General features: G+C 45.3%; 2 protein-coding genes across 3 annotated transcripts; one reads left to right on the forward strand and one right to left on the reverse strand.

The window, feature by feature from the left end:
* Positions 1–819: 819 nt before the first annotated feature.
* Positions 820–6,052, reverse strand: LOC138207479 (cardiomyopathy-associated protein 5). 2 transcript variants are annotated; one of them, XM_069164726.1, is made up of 2 exons: positions 4,474–6,052; positions 820–3,979 (listed from the first exon to the last, which is right to left on the reverse strand). In XM_069164726.1, the coding sequence occupies exons 1-2, from the start codon at positions 4,596–4,598 to the stop codon at positions 1,750–1,752; spliced, it is 2,355 nt and encodes a 784-aa protein (XP_069020827.1). In that variant the 5' UTR covers positions 4,599–6,052; the 3' UTR covers positions 820–1,749. The 2 variants fall into 2 exon arrangements, with proteins under 2 accessions (XP_069020827.1, XP_069020836.1); XM_069164735.1 differs by lacking the exon at positions 4,474–6,052 and adding an exon at positions 4,328–4,414.
* A 60-nt stretch (positions 6,053–6,112) lies between these two features.
* LOC138207489 (homer protein homolog 1-like) lies at positions 6,113–17,840 on the forward strand. Its single transcript, XM_069164747.1, has 9 exons — positions 6,113–7,196; positions 11,413–11,569; positions 13,209–13,340; positions 13,430–13,522; positions 14,467–14,609; positions 14,855–15,014; positions 15,178–15,288; positions 15,428–15,508; positions 16,395–17,840. The coding sequence occupies exons 1-9, from the start codon at positions 7,192–7,194 to the stop codon at positions 16,581–16,583; spliced, it is 1,071 nt and encodes a 356-aa protein (XP_069020848.1). The 5' UTR covers positions 6,113–7,191; the 3' UTR covers positions 16,584–17,840.
* The last annotated feature ends 772 nt before the right edge of the window (positions 17,841–18,612 follow it).

Below are 18,612 nucleotides of genomic sequence, written 5' to 3' on the forward strand. Positions count from 1 at the left end.
ATCCATATTTAGTAGGTAGGAATATAACATGAGCCAAACAACACCAAAATCCTAAAATCTGTTACACAATATGTGTTAAACATTTCCAAGAGAATTATTTAAGGTTGGTATATCCAATCTATCTGCTGTGTTTCTATGATCATGAGACTCAAGGCTGCCCCCTGTTGACGTGGAGGGAAACAGGTGCGTTAAAAATATAGATATGCACATGTATGACACTAGGTCTCGCCAAAACTCATTTCAGCTGTAGATAAAACAGACCTAAAGTCTTAAAACATTACTTTCCGAAAACAAAATATCTCTGTACTACATGTTCAGCTGTGCTAGTATCTTATTTACAACATGCATGTTCACGTGTAAATGGGCATCTGCGTGTGTGTTTTCAGTCTCCTCCTTAAGGTCAACAGCAACAGGATCACTGCTGAGCTCCAGATGGCACCTTTGGATTCAGGACGAGAAGCAGTTATATCTGCAATTAATGCTGCACATGGACCTGTTTTAATGACCTCATGTTTAGAGGAAACACTTCACCTCCCTGAAAGTCCCCGATCCGGCTTTGTTTGATGATGGATCTTCACCGCAGAGTGACGTATGCGCAGAGATTAACACCGGGAGGCTGTTCACATGTTTGCTCATCATGAGCATGTACGATGTGATTTTTGTGATGCGTTTGGAGCCAGTCGTGATCCAGAAGAATATTTACACAAATATGTTGAAGAAGCAACTTTTCAATGATGGAGAGCAGACAGATGCAATTTTTTTTTTTTTTATCCAAATAATTGCATTTTTTTTCGTGAAAAAAACCACATCAGACACAAATTATTATTAAAGCCAAGTATTTTATATTTCTTAAAGCACATCTGAGGTACAGTTTGTTTTGGCTGGAGGAAAAATATCTCTCTATATTTGGTGTAGGAACAGTTATACATAATTAAGATGTTTTAATTTAGCTCAAAGAAACAAATTGATGATTAAACAGAGAAATACAGAGTCCAAGTAATCTGTCAAAAATAGCAGTTAGTTATGTCATGTCATTTGCATGTATCGCACTCTTTTTCTTGACTGTTGGTGTACAGTACACAGACTCCCAGTTGAGATGAGGTGTCAGGTTAACAGCCAGAGACACTTATTTATAGCTGAAGATGTACCCTAACGTCACGCAGACATATGCACTTGCCCCCTTCTTATGTAAATTCATGGCCCGAACGTTATGTTTCAAGCACTTATTGTTGGAGAGAATGGGTTCAATTCAATTCAGTTACATTAATACAGCAGCTAATCATAACAAATGTCACGTCAGGACACTTTACATAGTAAGGTTGTTACACCAGAACTTCAGAGAGGAACTAAACACTTTCCATATGAGTGACAGGTGGAGGGAGAACCTTTGGGTGTCATCTGCGTAACAACGGACATTAAGGCAGTTTTTCTAATGACATCGCTTAAAGGAAACATGTGTAATGAGAAAAGTACGGGACCCAGCATCGAACCTGGTTGAATTCCATAACCAACTTCTGTGTGGGAAAACAAAGTTTAAACAAAGTTTACCTGGAACAACCTTCACTGTTCTACTACTAGTTATTGTTTAAGACTTTGATTTTTTTTTAAATTATTAATGCAATAATTTATAAAAACTACAGATATACAAACTTATATTTTGCTAGCTTTAAGAATACATAACTAACTTTACTGTGATTTAAGACCAAATAAAGATATGCTGTACTTAATATAGAAACCACTGTAGCTACATTAAAGTATGATACACTGTCCTTTGTTTTTATCCGGTTCGGTTGTGACGTCGGTTGAAGTATCTCCTGGTTTCTCTGCATTAATCTCTGTTTCATCTGATTCTGGTGGTTTAACATCTTCCTCCTCCAGTTCAGTCTGTTTGGTTTCCTCTTCTGTTTTGGCATCTGTCTCTTCAGCTGGTTTTTCGGCTCTGACAGTTATGTCATCGCTGTGTTTTACACATTCAGTTTCTGAAGACATGTTCTCAGATAGAGCGTCTTCAGAGGAGGTCTCCATTGTTTCCTCTGCATCTCCGTCACCTTCGTCTGCAGTCTCCGCCGGTGATGCCGTCTCTTTCTCCTCCACTCTTTGCTCCTTCCCTCCTGCCTCTTCTTGTTCCTGCGTGATGAGATCGACTGGAGTCAGGGGTGTTAGATCCAGGGAGGCCTTCGGAGAGGAGGTTGTCTTTTTCCTCGGAGGGGCGACCGGTTTATCAATCTCTGAGTCTTGTTTCCACATTTTCTGATCTGTATGCTCGGTGACGTCCTTCTCGTCCAGGGCCAGAGGATGATCATCTGTACTCCCCCAGTCTGGTTCATCTGAGGGGAACTCAACACTAAGTGAATCTGCTGGTGTTTCTGCGACTTTTTCCACCGCTATGGAGACACTTTTCTCTTTCTTTGCTTTACTCTTCGTTGTTGTTTGTGTGTCATCTTCTTCTACCGATCGCACGAAAGGTTCTATATCGCACGGAGAAGAATTGCCACTGGACCTGAAGAAGTCTGTGATTTCCTCCTCTGAGTTTGGTGTCTCACCTTTTTCAGATGTGGCCAAAAAATCTCCAGAATTATACAAATCCTGGGACAGAATCCGAGGTCCTTCCTCTTGGTGTTTTTCTTTTGCTTCCACCTCCACCACGGGAGTCTCATCTATTAAAACGTATTTCTCGAGGTATCCCCTCGCCTCCCGGTCCGAATGCCTGCTGTGGAAGGACTTCTCAGACCTCATACTTTCTGTGTCCTCTTCTTTTTGCCGGTTGCCGATTGCTTCCTCATACAGGTCCGTGTACAGGAATGCCATAGCTTTGGGCTCCTCCAGCAAAATGGGGTCGATCATTTTCGGGGGTCCATCGGGCAGAAAGATCGGGGTCAGGATCTCCTCTTGGCTTCCAAACAAGTTCGAACCACTCGGTTTTGAAGGAAGCCTCACGGGCGCGCCTACGGTCCTTCCACCTCCGTCTGCTGAGTCGAGACTTTTCACGAGGTAGTCATCTGTACCGCCGTAGAAGACCTCATCCAGAAGCTCGCTGGTGATTTCTTCCAAACTGACTCTGTCTAAATTGTCGTTATCCACATTGGTGGTGATGTTTTCTTTGACCTGTACAGGTGTCTCTGTGTCTTGGCCCTCAGTGGCAGCCTCCGCCTCTGGCTCCACCTCCTCCTGCCCCACCACAGCAGGACTTCCTGGAGCCTGAGCATCAATCAGGGCGAATGCCTCAAAGTAGTCCGTGTTCGCAGCAGGTCTCCTGCCTGGAGGTCTGGCTACTGGAGCCCCTGGTGGATCCATTGCCTGACCGGCTGGAGTTGAGGGTTTGGCACTTGTTGCTGCGTCTGATCCTGTTGAGTCCAGGAGCTCGTAGTCATGGCTCTCCTCACTGGCTTTAAGAACTGGGCTCTCCTCCAGGTACGACAGGTTGTCCACCATGTCTTTGCTCTCCTCTTCGTCTACAGTGGCCAGTTTAGGAGGAACAACAATGTTGAGGATTTCAGAGCCCTCAGACACCAAGCGGAACAGCTGCTGCTCTTTATCTACTGGAGCAGCTGGTTCCTCTGGGTCTCCTTCCCCCTCGGTTTTCACATTTGGCTGAGAGACCTCCACTAACTCGCGCCGTCCCGAGATGTTCTCAGAGCTTCCTTCCAGCACTTCTCGTTGTCGGTCTGCCTTGCTTTTCTGACCGCTAACCCTCTCTTTAGTTTTCTTCCGTCTTGAAATCAGCTCCTCATCCATGACAAAGATGATCTTTCCAGCTGGATGAGACCCAGGTGTTGCAGCCCGTGCCGACACCGGGGATCCGAGCTCCACCGCGGGTTTCCCAGCTTCAGATGCCCACGGCGTAGTGCAGCGACTGGAGGTCGTCTCCCAGGCGATGCCGCTGTCCTCGCCTTGCATTGTCACCATGGAGAAAGAGGAGTCCATCATCAGGCACTGCATCTTAGGCCGGACGTTGTCATCGTGGAGGGCCTCGCGTAGACTGAAGGCACAGCAGCACACAAACAATGTGACAAGAAACTACTAATATCTGCCATCAGAAGCCTCTTTGGGCTGACTGTTAAGTTTTTATGTTTTGTATTGGTTTGGTACTTTTTTGCACGGGACCTGAGGCCAGTACAAGGGTTACAAGAACTGCTCAAACATGTCATTAATCACTTGTGTCAACATGATGAATGGAACCAGTTCATTAGTAAATTTGCAAGATTTGATAATAATCTGCACACTTCAAATTGCTCTATAAATCTGCCTTTTCCACTTTGCCACACTTACAGTATAAACACACACACACACAAGTTAGTCACTAATGGAATTTCATCCAGGAATTCACCATTTTATATGGAAATAAATCCAACCGGTTGTAAAATAAACTTCTGCCTCTGAGCTTCTGGGGATTTCTTTAACAACTTGCTTCTGTCATCTGAAGGAAAACGTCGCTGCACGTAAACAGATTCTGAGCTGCAGAACACCAAGTACCTGTTTCGTAGGATCTCCACTTCATCGCTGGCCTCCGTGTTTTGTCCTGTGATGTCCTCAGATGTCAACACCGTCATCTCAGCGTCAACATCTGATCGTGTTAAATCTTCCGTGGCCGTATCCATTGTCTGCAGTGTCTTGATGAATTTGCTTTCGCCTCTCAGCTCAGCTCAACGCTGCTCTGTTGATCACATTCTCAGCAAGCGTGCATGAGTTGAGTTTTCATGCTCAGCGCAATCTTGAAATAGAAAACGAGCCTTCCAGTGTTTCATCTGAAGCATCTGCAGCATGCAAGGAGGTGAAATCGTTGTCTGTACACACTGGGTGAACCCTGTAGTTCAGTAAATACAGTTAACAGGTTTGTCTGAGCTGATTAGTTGAAGTCTGAGATTAATTCAACGGTGAAAAATGCAGCACAGTAAAGTAAATATCTCTGCTGGACTTTTCCTGCCAGGTCTATATATAATGTCGTGCTGGTGGCCTGTATCCGGTGTCATGACTCTGTCTCTGAGTCTGTCATAGGAAAGGATGATGAAAGTGTTCACATTGGTTTTTAGTTTTGCAAAAAAAAAAAAAAAAATGTAAGAAAACACACGATTAAAAAGCAAGATTATCACCTTTTTCTGTCCTAATATAAGTATGTATGGGATAATGCGCCACATAAAATTACTTCAATTCAGTATTTTGTTTTTAAAAATCAGTTTTCTTTCTATTTGCTTCTGTGAAAGCCTCACACCTGTTTGTGTCCGTCATGCAGGGTGACAGGATCCTACGAGTAACGGACTAGACGAGTTGAGGAGGGTTTTTGTAAACAGCTTGTATCTGGGCAAAAGTTCTAGTGTGTAAACTAGTCTGACGAACTTCCTGTAAATCATAAACTTTACAAATAGACGTGACAAATACTTGCTAATAAACATGCACTTTGTTCTTATATAAGTGCGTGCACCAGCCAGACTACCTAATATAGATTATTCTTAATATTTAACAACACAGTAATACAGTGCAACTATATTATTGCTACTTCTGCATTAGAGTTCAATTACAAGCAGAACCAAACATTATTCTAACATGTCCCTGCATGGTATGACGCATTCTCCAGATTCATATATAATATAGATATATATTTTATATTTAAATCTATTAATATGTTTCTCCATGTTGTAATTTTACTTTTTATATTGCGTCCATCCTTGTAGAATCAGAATGTAGTATCTGATCACATGTATATGTTTACACTAATGCTTTCCATAACGAATTGTTATATTGTAAATCCCTAAAATTAATTTAAAATTTGTGAAAGAAGTGATAGTGTGTGTAAAACTGTACAAATTCATAGATCCTAAATTAACTAATTTATCAGTGAAGGTAATATGTATTCATGTATTTACTGGTATTATTATTTATTATTTGAAGTGCACGTACAGTAATGAATGTTTCCTGGTATTTATAGTGGTATTTTATGAAATTTTTCTGTTTTTCTCCAAACCGGATGTGAGGAAACACTTTATTGCTAATTACGTCAAAATATCAGCTGTTAACGTAACGTGTTGACGTCGTTGGTTTGACTCTCCCCCGGAGCGGCGGCGGCGGCGGATGGAGAGGAGTTAATGAATGAGATGAGGGTCTGACAGAGGGCAGACGGGCCGATGATGAGAGGGGATGAACCGGCCGAAGGAGGAGCAGCAGCACCGGATTCCCTTCATCCTCTCAATCCCGGTTTGACCGAAATAAAGTGGAAAAATACAGACGAAGAATCTGCTCGTTAATTAGCGAGAGAACATCACGGACGTCCCGCCGGTACATTTGTGGGAACATCGACGTCCGCGGAGCGGCTGTAATCTCGGGAGGAGGACGGGCGGGACGGGACGGGACGTGATGATCAAGCCCGGAGTGTTTGTTTGTGTCTCCGGCTGCAGCGGAGGTGAAGCGCCGTCCGGAGGGAACAAGTCTGACACCACCGGGCACCGTTAAATGTCTCACCGGCGGCGGGAAAACTCGGTAATATCTCTCGGTGGGAGGACTTTAATGGCACAGCGGACTTCAACAAAGAGCCAGCGACTAAAACTGGGACCCGAGTCGGTTTGTTCAGATTGAAGGCTGAATGAGAAGTTGTTTTTTTTATTTTTTATTTTTTTATCCGCCATCTGTGATCAGATTTCAGTCACCAGCTGACATCGGTGGATAAAAGCTAGCTTCTTTATCCAGCTGCTGTTTTAACGGCGACATCAAACTTAACATTTTCTCGTTTTTTTTTTTCGGTATTTTTTTTCCCACTTTGGATTTTAAAAGCGCAACTCGACCGGTCGGATCTGATGTGATTCCCGGTCCCCCCTCCCCTCCCCTCCCCTCCCCGGCTGAGCTCCATAATCGTTTTGGATTTGACTCGGCTAACGGTAGCAGCTGCTAGCGCCGTGCCGCTGGGTGCTCTCGGTCATCATGCGTGCACCGACACGCCTGCTCGGATGAAAGCGACACCCAAAGCCAGCCAGACATGACGAACCCACGGCCGTGAGAGCGCAGAGAGCCATGTCGGACTGAGAGAGAGAGAGAGAGAGCAGCGGAGAGGCTCCTCCGTGCCGTGAACTCGCACCGACCCGGTGCGGCTTTATTCAGACGGAGATCGGGATCCGGAGCTCCTCCAAGCCCGGTCACACCGCCCTCCGGAGACCGCCGACCGCCAGCGGGGTTACCTCAACTTTGCACCACAATCCAGACAAAATGGGGTATGTAGCTGTCGGTGATCGTCTCGGCAGGTTAGGGTGTGGGTGACTTTGTTTCTGTCAGCGGGGCACCCGGAGATGAGTCTCAGCCGCACAGTCTGGCAAACACCGCGGACTAGCCTCCCGTAGCTAACTAAACGAAGTCCTCCTGTCATCCTGTCACCGCTAGAAAACACCTGAAGAGTCTGTCCCGGCCCGGGCCACACGCCCCAGATACACCCCACGTTACACCCCTCTCTAAACCCAGCAGCAGCCGTCCGTCATTGCGCCCCCCCCCCCCCCCCCCCCCCCACACACACACACACAGCCTCCATACATGTTAGATTACGGAAACTAAAAGATTAGGCTGTGATGAAGCAGACTGCTTGCTGGTGAGCTGAGAGCAGGACAGACACGGTGTCAGTGCTCCGTGAAACAGTTAAAAGAGGAGTGTTGCAGTTAATGTGGAGCTGCAGGAGATAAGAGAGAAATCTGTTTCCTGCAGGCAGCTGAACCTGTAGATGTATGGCACTCTCCTGATCAACAGCGACCTACTTCTTACTCCAGATGATGTAGCATGTGATTGGTTTGTTGTCATATTGTGGTTGGGGGTAGGAGGGGGTGGGGTGGTGCTTACCTCCTCAGTAATTCTCAAGGCCGACTGGTGTAATCCAGTCAACAATCAATTCCTCAGGCGGAGAGCGGAGAGCAGAGAGCGGAGAGCATGTCCTGGCTGTGTTCACGCTCCCTTTAATTAGCCTCGTCTTCTGTTCTCTGTAACAGAAGGTTGGAAACGAGCTGAAACTCCAGGAATACGTTCCACTTCCTGTCCAGTCTGCTCGACCACATCGGGAGGCAATCTGGAACACGTGTGACCTCATTCTTTCAGTGCATATGTATCCCGGGTCACTACCAACCTGAACAAACAGAAGTACTGATCGCAGCTCTTAATGTCCACTTTCTTCCTCCTGTTACCGTCAGCTTACGGCAGGTTTATTAGTTCTGGGTGTTGTTTCCCTCCGTTCCTCCAACAGACCTGAACATCTCTGCCTGCTCTTCTTTTAAGTTTTTGTTGCCAGAGAAAATCTCCTGCATGGTTGTGCTGGTGCAGCTGGACTGAACAGAAAGATTCACCTGTGAACTCGCAGCTGTAGAGCTGCTGATTTAAAACGGTCTATTTGTGACGCTCGTTTCACCAAACCCTCCTCTGGGTTTAGTCTTTTTTTCTTTTAGTCCGACACACCATCAGAGACCCACAGCTCCCCGGCACGGTTCATTTATCCAGCGCAGCGCAGAGCCCGACCCTCTCAAACCTGCTGGAATAATTAAATAGACTGAGTCAGTCGGGACCTGTCGGTTCAGGTTCTGAATTACAGACTCGGTGAGCTGTGTTCGGTCTTTTGCAAACCTGAAATACGTCAAAAATGTATAATAAAACATTCAAATGAGGCTCAATGAGCACAGACGTCTTATCGTGTTTAGCACCTCTTGTGTGGAAGTGAGTTCTCATCACTAGTGGTCACTGGAGACGAATGAAACAGACACATTCAGACGGAGTGGGAGAGACGCTGCTCATTTCACTGTTACCTAAAGAAAACGCGATCTCTGTTATGCGGTCGGTGCTCTCTGCAGCTGACAGCAGCAGGTCTGTGAACAACATATGGGAGTTGGACCGGAGGCTCGGTCCTGCCAGGCCCGGCTGCCTCCCCCTGAGTGGGTGAACCCACAGGGACACGGATCGGATCGGGCCAGAGAGCATGTGGGCAGGAGGGAGCGCCGAAGTTGGAGGATGTTCAGCTCATGACCGGCCCTGAGTCACATGAGCTGTTGCCATGACGACACAGCAGATTATTGTTATTCCTTCATTGACAGTATTGGTGATGAACGGTTACTGCTGTTTATTATGGACACAGGAATTCATGTGACTTTTTACTGTTGTTTTAGAAATAGTTTTGAAGGGAAAAAAAAGGCCGTTTTTGAAATGAGAATATATTAAAATTAAGAAATATATTTTTAAAGCTGAAGGGAAACTGCTCTCGTCTCATTCAGAAGTCCATTGACTTTTCTCACTAAAAACGCGGCCTTGTTTCTCAACAGTGCGTCACGTGGCTCACTTCATTCATGAAAATCAATCTTTTGGTTCTGTTCATTTAACTTTGATGTGTTTTAATTCCCTTTAAAAAGCACATTTCTGCTAAGAAAGAATTATGAAAAATAAGATGGATTAACTGTGAAAATAATCATTGGCTGCCGCTGTGGTTAAAGTTAAAGCAAGATTACAGTATGTATTAATATCCAGAGGAAGACGAAGGAAAACTGCATCATTAATGAGCATCATTGGACTTTTTAAAACTAATGATCAACAATCCTCGTTGAAGTCAGTAAATGTGGCACCAACCAGCTTCTGTGTGCCAGATGACTGTAACGTGTACTGATTTAAAAAACTGTTGGGAGGATCATCTGAATATTATCACCACAAACAGAGGACGTCTTTGTTGAAAACACTGTGTGTGTGTGTGTGTGTGTGTGTGTGTGTGTGTGTGTCTTCTGTTGTCATGAATGGATCTGCGGGCCGTACGTGGAGAACTGCTGATCTGATAACATCTGTGGTCACGTTCCCGTCATTGAGACTGAATGCCACATGCGCTTCATTGTGAAAAGGGATTATGGGCTCACAGTGGACACACAATCTCCCGTAGATACACACACTACCAAATACAAGAGGGTATACGAGAAAGTTTAGAGACGGAGTTCAGTACAGAGATGTTCATGGAACAGGAGGAACCAACAACCTCCAGGAAGAAGTATAAGAAGCTTCACGTCTTGATCAACATGAAGTATCGCAGATCCACACGTTTCTGTGACCACCGTGAATACGATACGAGATCATTCGGGAGTCTTGTTCCTCTCCAACCATCCCGTGTGAAACCTCACGTGGTTTATATTAGAGCTCATGTGGAGCGTGTCCTGGTAGATAGCACCGCTGTAACCAGGCAGGAAGTCTTCGTGACGATCGCTGACTCACACCGAACCTCCAACACATTCAGTCTCATCTGAAGCTTTATTTTAATGTTTCAATCAGCTCTCTGGACTGTATTCATGTTGTAGAGTCCTTCCAGTCTGAGCCGCCTCACATCGCCACCGTCCCTCTGATTAACAAGTCTTTAAATAACATCTGCCAAGCCTCCGCTAACTTAATTAACACACAGAGACGCAGCGAGTTTCGTGTGAACAATCGCCGGTGCCAGAGGAGTCCTGGTACGCTCGGCTCCCAGCTCACGTCCTCCTCCCCGGGAAGCTGCAGACAGATTTTTATGAGAGGCTCACAGAGTGGCGATAAAGAGCTGTTGGAGCCGGGACACGAAGAGGGACACGAAGAGGGACACGAAGAGGGACACATAGAGGGACACGCATTTAGTTCCATGAAGAAATCTGTGGTCTCACTTCAGCCTCTTATTGACTCATTGTAGCATGAAGCCGCTGCGGCATCTTTTTTCTTTTTATTTCTGTCTGATTGGCCACAGAGTGACAGAAGATGTCAACGATCCAGGACTGGTTCCAGTCGGGTTCTGTAGGTTCCAGTCGGGTTCTGTAGGTTCCGGTCGGGTTCTGTTGGATTTTGTAGGTTCCAGTTGGTTCCAGTTGGGTTCCATCAGTGTCCCCTTCCAACTGTCCAGTCAGACCTTGTTCTGTTTTTAATCCCAGACCCGGGAAATCATTTCATCCGTTGCAGAGCTGGAAGTCATCCAGCGCCCGCTGATCTCTGTATGTCTGCACAGGTGCCTCCAGGTCACCTCTGGCATCGCTGCGTTAACAGCCTACCACTGTCCTCCAGCTGTGATGGTGTGAAAGTGGTGTCAAATGAAACGAGTGACAGTCTCACAGCAGCGTGAACACAAACAACATAAACGCGCGTGTTCTCCTGCCGGCTAGCATTTAGCTCAAAGCGCCGCTAGCTGTTAGCGCGATGTTCGGCTGGATTGTCTGGGAGATGACAGGAGAGACTAAAGCTACACTATTATCATAATAATAATTAAAATTATAATAATACTTAGGAGAGAAAAAACTGAAAAAAACCCCGATGTAAATGTCCTGGTGTGACTGAAGCTTGTTTCCTCCTCACAGGCTGCTGTTCAGTCACTCATCAGTCATTTCATGTGTTGAGATACTGATCGCTCCGTCTGTCCTTCCTGTCTCCTCCTCCTCCTCTTCCTCCTCTTCCTCCTCTGTCTCTGAGCAGAGAGCAGCCCATCTTCAGTACTCGGGCCCACGTCTTCCAGATCGACCCAAACACCAAGAAGAACTGGGTTCCCACCAGTAAACACGCCGTCACCGTCTCCTACTTCTTCGACAGTACCAGGAATGTTTATCGGATCATCAGTCTGGAGGGCTCCAAGGTGTGTAACAGTACACAATGGACAGTGTGTAACAGTACACAATGGACAGTGTGTAACAGTACACAATGGACAGTGTGTAACAGTACACAGTGTGTAACGGTACACAAAACCTGAAAGTAGAAACAGGAGAAGTGATTGTTGTGTATTTTAGTACGACTGAAAGGAACCTATTAATCAGGTAAACAATCAGGAGAGACGGCTGCTCTTATTGTGGTGAGAAGGAGACGCAGAGAAACTAAAGAATACGCAGAGAACGTTGTTTTACACCCGAGGAAACGTTTTGTTTAGATGTCAGAGGGAAAAACTATTCAGACATATCGTCTGTCCGGCGATGACATTTCTGAGTTATTGAATGAACTGAATGATGATTGACAGCCAATAACAAGGAGGAGCCACGAAATACCAGCAATGTCAAAACTTCTTACGACTCAGCATGTTCCTGCCTCTGGGTCGTTCCAGCGTATCGCCGCTTGGATATCCCACCCAGTCCCGTTATTCAGGTGTGTCGTCACAGGTCCTCAATGAGTCCCGCAGAATTCACAGGTATCTTCTGCATAAAAAGTCACCTGCTCATCACAGAAAGATCTGCACCTGCCGATCGGTGTTTGTTAGAGCATCTCATCCACCGTCCCTCCTGTTATATTTGCCCACGTTTTATCGTCAAGCCTTTTTTTTTCTTTTTTTCTCGCCTTTTTGTTTTTCCCACAGTATTGACTTTCTTGCTAATAATCTCCTATAAAGTGTTTTGTTCTTGTTATTTTTATATTTCAAATGGGATCAGATTTCCTTTTGCGGTTGCTGTCTTCCACTGCTGGAATCACTTTAACACACGCAAACCCCTCATTTAGACACAGCGATTTGCACCTGATTTCAATGACGCAATTATTCTTAAATCACCAGCAAAACGGGTGCAAAACAAATGTGCAAAATTTTGGAAGGAATACGCAATTTAATACCCTTTATTTGAGATCTTAGTAAATCAGTACACACTGTGTTTATTTAGCTCCGGTGTGGTTTTGATGTCGGCTGCTGGGGGAGATCAGCTTTACGTTCAGATGACAGTTATTCATATATTTATATTATTTCCTCAGCTTCCTGCTAAATGAAGGTTAAAAACAACAACCTGCTCAACCATCAGATTACTGATGATGTCACCTTGAGCTTTAAAAAAATAATCTCTTAAATCCCAGCAGTTGGGATCAATAACGTTTGATCTCATCATGAATATAATAAGAAGCAGCTCATGTGTTCCTCGGCGGAGCAGGACGGAGTCAGAGACGGTTACGCAAGAACCTCTCGGGTTAACGGAGCTCTGCTGGAAATAGCAGCGATGAGGTGGGCTGCTGCTGCTGAAGGAAGCCATCACCCAGACAACAACAAGTCTACACAGACGCACAACAACAGCAGCCGTCATCATGTTCAGTGTGGAACTTCGAATGAAATAATAAAATAAACTGAGGTGAAGCTGGTCGATCACGACATCACCTCAACACAAACCCACGTCTGCACGAGGCTCCGCCCCCCCCCCTCTGCAGATAACAGCGTGTTCCTGTCAGAGGCCGCCGCCCACCGACAGCTGGACCTGTCTTTTAAACCAATGAGGTTTTAACATACTGTCACATGGTTCCCTCCTCCTCAGGCCATTATCAACAGCACCATCACCCCCAACATGACCTTCACCAAGACATCCCAGAAGTTTGGCCAGTGGGCCGACAGCCGGGCCAACACCGTGTACGGGCTGGGCTTCCCCTCGGAGAGCCACCTGGTCAAGGTGAGAGGGGGAGGGGCCTCTTCTCTAACAGGAAGTGGGAGCAGAGTTTTAGTCTGAGCTGTAGTTTCAGCTGCTTCTATCTCCTCCAGTTTGCGGAGAAGTTTTCGGAGTTCAAGGAGGCGGCGCGGTTAGCGAAGGAGAAGTCTCAGGAGAAGATGGAGCTCAGCAGCACGCCCTCTCAGGTAACACACACACACACACACACACACACACACACACACACACACACTAGTTCAGATGAACAGACGGTCGTGATGCTGACGGAGACGATACTGATGTAGCTGCTTCCAGCAGTGAGACGTGAACCGTGTCCCAGATGATCAGCTGGAGTTAAAATTCAGAAGAAAACATCAGCATTAAAAGAAATGTCAGCAGGAAGAAGTCCTGCGGTTTACAGGAGGAAGAGGAGGAGGAGGAGGAAGAGAAGGAGGAGAGTTACAGACTGACCAGCTGTTGGTCAGAGTTCTGCTTCTATTGGACTGTTTGATGGTTTCATCTTTTACACCAGTAAACTGAACATCTTTTGTTAATAACCGGGGGGGGGGGGGTGTTGACATATTAATGAGATCAGATGACACCAACATGTGTGCATCGCTGCTCGTTAGAAACATCAGATGAACTAACTTCAGTCTCGTGAGACATTTCTCTGCTCTTTGTTCCCCTCGACGTCGTGCTAACATCCTGCTGCTGTAGCCGCTATGCTAACCTCATGATTCCTCCTCAGGGTGGCGCTGTAAGAAGGAATGTGTTGTCAATCAACAAGCCGGGTAAAAAGAAGGTAAAACTAACAGAAAGAATCAATTTATGACTCAGACGGTCCTCCTCCTCCTTCTCCTCCTCAGGTGTCTCCCTGCAGATTCTTTAACAGACTCTCATCATCACTTACTGCTGCTGTTATAATAATCCAGTCTGTCTGTCTGCTGCCATCACTCCTCCTCCTCCTCCTCCTCCTCCTCCTTCATCCTCCTTCTCATCCTTCTCCTCCTTCTCCTCCTTCTCCTCATCCTTCTCCTCTTCCTGTCTGATTCGATCTCCTCCGACTCTCGGCAGGAAATCTACTGAAGAGTTGAACAAAATAAAAGTTTCCTCTCACTTTGTTTTGTGTTTCGCCACCGTGTGAAACCAGGAGTCGGCTCCGGGCGACCTGCAGTCACCCGTGACCTCGGAGACCATCAACGGGACGGACGACGACAGAGGAACACCTCAAACACCTCAGCCCCCCGAGCCCAGAGCAGAGCTTTCCCTGAATGCCCTGCCCTTCTCTCACAGGTAAACCTCTGCTCAGGTAACTCTTACAGGAACTCAATATCAACAAAAAGCTCTGAACTTTCACTTCCGGACTGAAACACTGAATGCAGCAGAGCCTGTTTGTTTGGTGCGTTGCTGCTAACTTGACTTCCTTCATCACTGATCCGAGGAGCCGGCTGTTTGCCGAGAGAGACTCCGAACAGATGAATCTAGAATCCAGTGACGATGAATCAAAGAGACTGACGGTCGTTTCCTCTCGTCTGCAGCTCATCCAGCATCAACAAGCACTGGGAGGCGGAGCTGGAGGCGCTGAAGGGGAACAACGCCAAACTGACGGCGGCGCTGCTCGAGTCCACGGCCAACGTGAAGCAGTGGAAGCAGCAGCTGGCGGCCTATCAGGAAGAGGCAGAGAGGCTGCACACACGGGTACCACGTTACACACACACACACACACACGCACACACGCACACTGAAGTAACACACACAAAGACAAACCACACACTGACACAGTAACCACATCTAGATGCTGGTTTTGTGTGGTTTTGTGTGTGTTCGTGTGTCTGTGTGTGCGTGTGTGTTCGCGCTGCAGGTGACGGAGCTGGAGTGTGTGAGCGGCCAAACGACGGTGATCAAATCTCAGAAGACGGAACTGAACCGAACGATCGAGGAGCTGGAGGCGGCTCTGAGGGACAAAGAGGAGGTGGGAGGAGCCCGTTTGTTTTCGTTTACTACATTTCGATGTTATTTTGGATTGTCGTCATCTTCAGTAACAGTAAAAACAAACGTGAAGCAGAACTCGTGACGTCCCTCCGTCCTCTGATGTGATGTTCACGTTCCAGGAGCTGGAGAGACTGAGAGCGGAGGTGGAGAGTGTCGGTGAGTTCAGGTCTCAGAAGGACTTCCTCACTCAGAAACTGCAGGTGAGAAACACACCCGGTGTTACTGATGATGATGATGATGATGTTGCGTTCAGTCGTCTTCTACAGTCTGTAAATATGAGCACCACTTAAGTCCAAAAACTGGAGCTGAATCAGCCGCGAAGACACAAATAAACCATTTAATTGTTAATAAAATCGAAAATCATCAGTCAGTGAACACATTTAGAGACGAGCTGTGGATCCCAGCAGTTTGTTTATATCTGATCAAACTTCTTAAATTTACTCATTTAGATCACAAATGTCTTTTAATCACAGCGAGTACAAGGAATCAGTTCTGGAGCGGAAACGTCAAGAAACATGACCGGAACACAGCAAATGACTGATCTGATTGGAAACCTGACAACACTACGTCCCGCCCACCGATAGCTGTAACCTGACTGCACCACAGGCCTGTCAATCAAACAGACACGCCACCTCAAAACAGGACTTTTTTAAACTTATTTTCTAATTAATGACGGATTATTTTCAGATGGACCTCCAGAAAACTAATAAGAAGGAGCGACTTTAGCTAACAACACCGAGATAACTGGTGGAGACATTTTTATTGACTTTGTATTTGATGAGAGAAGTTGAATGGGAGCCAATGGAGCCGGAGGCTTTTTGGAGCCGACCTCTAGTGGCACTCGGTGGTATTGCAGTTTAAGACACTTCTGCATCGACCTCATTTTTCAGACCTGGAAGTTACAAATGTTTTTATATGAAGTAAATAATTCACACAATCAGTGTTGAACTGCGGCCTTTGAAGGAAGCAGCTTCTACAACGGCCTCACTGACATCAGAGAAACATCACGTAGTCAGTTCACGAGTCCCGTCTGCAGCATCTTCAGTCGTTGTGTTTCCACGTGAATAACACCAGTGTGTTTGTCAGGACACGGAGTCGAGGAACCAGACGCTGGAGTTCCAGCTGAGCGACCTGGAGCAGCGACTGGAGAGCAGCCAGCTGGAGAGAGAAGCTTTCCGTCAGAGTCTGCGCTCGCTGCTGGAGCTGCTGGACACCAAGATCTTCGAGCTGACCGAGCTGAGGGACACGCTGGCCAAGCTGCTGGAGGCCAGCTAGAGGGGCGGACACGCCTCCTCCGCCATTTCACTGCATGTCGACACGTCGTCACGACACGAAAAAACGACTTGAATTTTCTTTTTTGCGTAATAGTTTACACACGACTTCTTTCTGCATTAACGGTACTCAGAAACACTTTGTTACGTCACGGTTTACAACGAGCCACGTGAAGCCTTCCCTCCACTTCCCTCCGGAAACTCCACCAACCGATTTCTTTTTTTTCTCCACTCCTTCAGTCACGAAGACTGCCGTCGACCTTTCTCCGTCTTCGGTGCATCCTGCAGTCGCTTCGTTTCCTCCTCGTCATCTTCCCCTTCTTCCTCCTCCTCCTCCTCCTCCTCCCTGTTCAGCCACTGATCTTTATTAAACGTCCTCGACAGCCAAATGAACTCCTCCTCTGAGATGGATGTTTTTTGTGAACTCGACGAGGATGAGATAAAGACAGAGGGGACGTCTTCTATTCTTCTACGATATACGAGCAATAGAAAAAAAGTAAAGGGAGCATGAGAGGGTTAAAAACACGTTCCACTCACGTTCAGGTAATTTAACGCCTCTCTGGAACGTTTAAGACCACAAGACTTTATTCAATAGTTTGTTTCTACACTTTTTTTAAGAATATAACAGATTCATGGTGCACTTGTAAAAATGGAGTTTGTGTGTGTGTGTATGTGTGAATCAATCACGTTTTCTTTCCCTTCTCGTTCTGTTGCAACTTGAAGTACAATGATTGAATCCTTTTTTTTTTTATTATTATTATTTATTTCTAACGATTAATTACGATGAAAGTTGTACAAAAAGCAAAATGTCTTTATTTACATTTCACTTAATCTTTTTTTATTTTCATCGTCTGGTACGTGAGGTTGTTTCTGGAAATAAACTGGCAATATTTTTGAAGTATTTATCAAAGGACGATGAAGCAGGTTGCATTTTTTTTTTCCTTTTGCCAAATAATGTTTTCCTGTACAGATCTGAATTTTTTTGCTGACGCTGCCTTTGGTACAGAGATGCATCAATGGTAGCGAACTAGCGGTACTTTTTGTTTGTGGGATTTACTATTGCCAAAAATGAAAAGGAATATGAAACAGACACGTGAAGAACACTATTAAAGGGCTTGTTGTTGCGAGACACGTTAAAAATGACGAACATTTCCGCTGGAAAGGGAAAAACGTTTGAATAAAGACTTTTAAATGTTGATTATACCACATGCTTAAAAACACAAATTGTAATTTTGAGTTTATAGTAAAACAAACATTTTAATCGTGTGGTCGTGTCCTTCTTTTACAACCTGAGGTGAGATTACCAGTTTAAACCAGGCTTGCTTCCATGGAAACCCATCCCTCCCGATTATTTAAATTCAAGTCAGATTAATCTGGCACTTAATAATAAAACACAAATGTCTGAAAATCATACAAATATGGCCAAAGTTCATTATTTTGTGTAATTAAATTTAAACAAATATCAGCTTAATGAAATTATTTTGAGTATCGTGTTTTTGTCGTTTTCTTTTTGGACAATTAAATAGGCCGAATTTCTATTAGTTTATCTGGCATTTCTTGTTTATATTTTACCAAAATGCCGAATTTACCATTAGCCCTTTCTACTTGCTAAGCACTCATGACTTTACTGACAACGATCAATTCCGTACTTTGATATTACAGAAAGTTAAAAACATGGAAAATCTCAGGTAAATTCTGGAGTTGTTTTTTTTTTGTTTAGGAGCATCTTTTTCTGATCTTTAAGGGTGATTACAGAGCTCGATTTGTTTACATTTTGGAAAATTACGTCAGCCGAATTTTTCTATTAGCGGTTCTCGTTTGCCGTTTACTAATAAATGTATTGATATCTATCAATAAATAAGTGACGCAGAAACCAAACGTAAAAATATCCCGATTCTCAGGCAGGTTCTGGAGCGTCTTTTCTCTCTGATTTCTAAACCGGTTATGGACGTTCATACTCGATGGACATCAGATACAGTGTCTTCCTCGGGAAGTGTAAGTCACTCTGAATCTGTGCATATGTAGATATTACC

Source organism: Embiotoca jacksoni, unplaced genomic scaffold (genome assembly GCF_022577435.1).
Source record: "Embiotoca jacksoni isolate LCO1_2020_lvr unplaced genomic scaffold, fEmbJac1.0.p SCAF_10, whole genome shotgun sequence".
Classification (NCBI taxonomy): Eukaryota; Metazoa; Chordata; class Actinopteri; family Embiotocidae; genus Embiotoca; species Embiotoca jacksoni.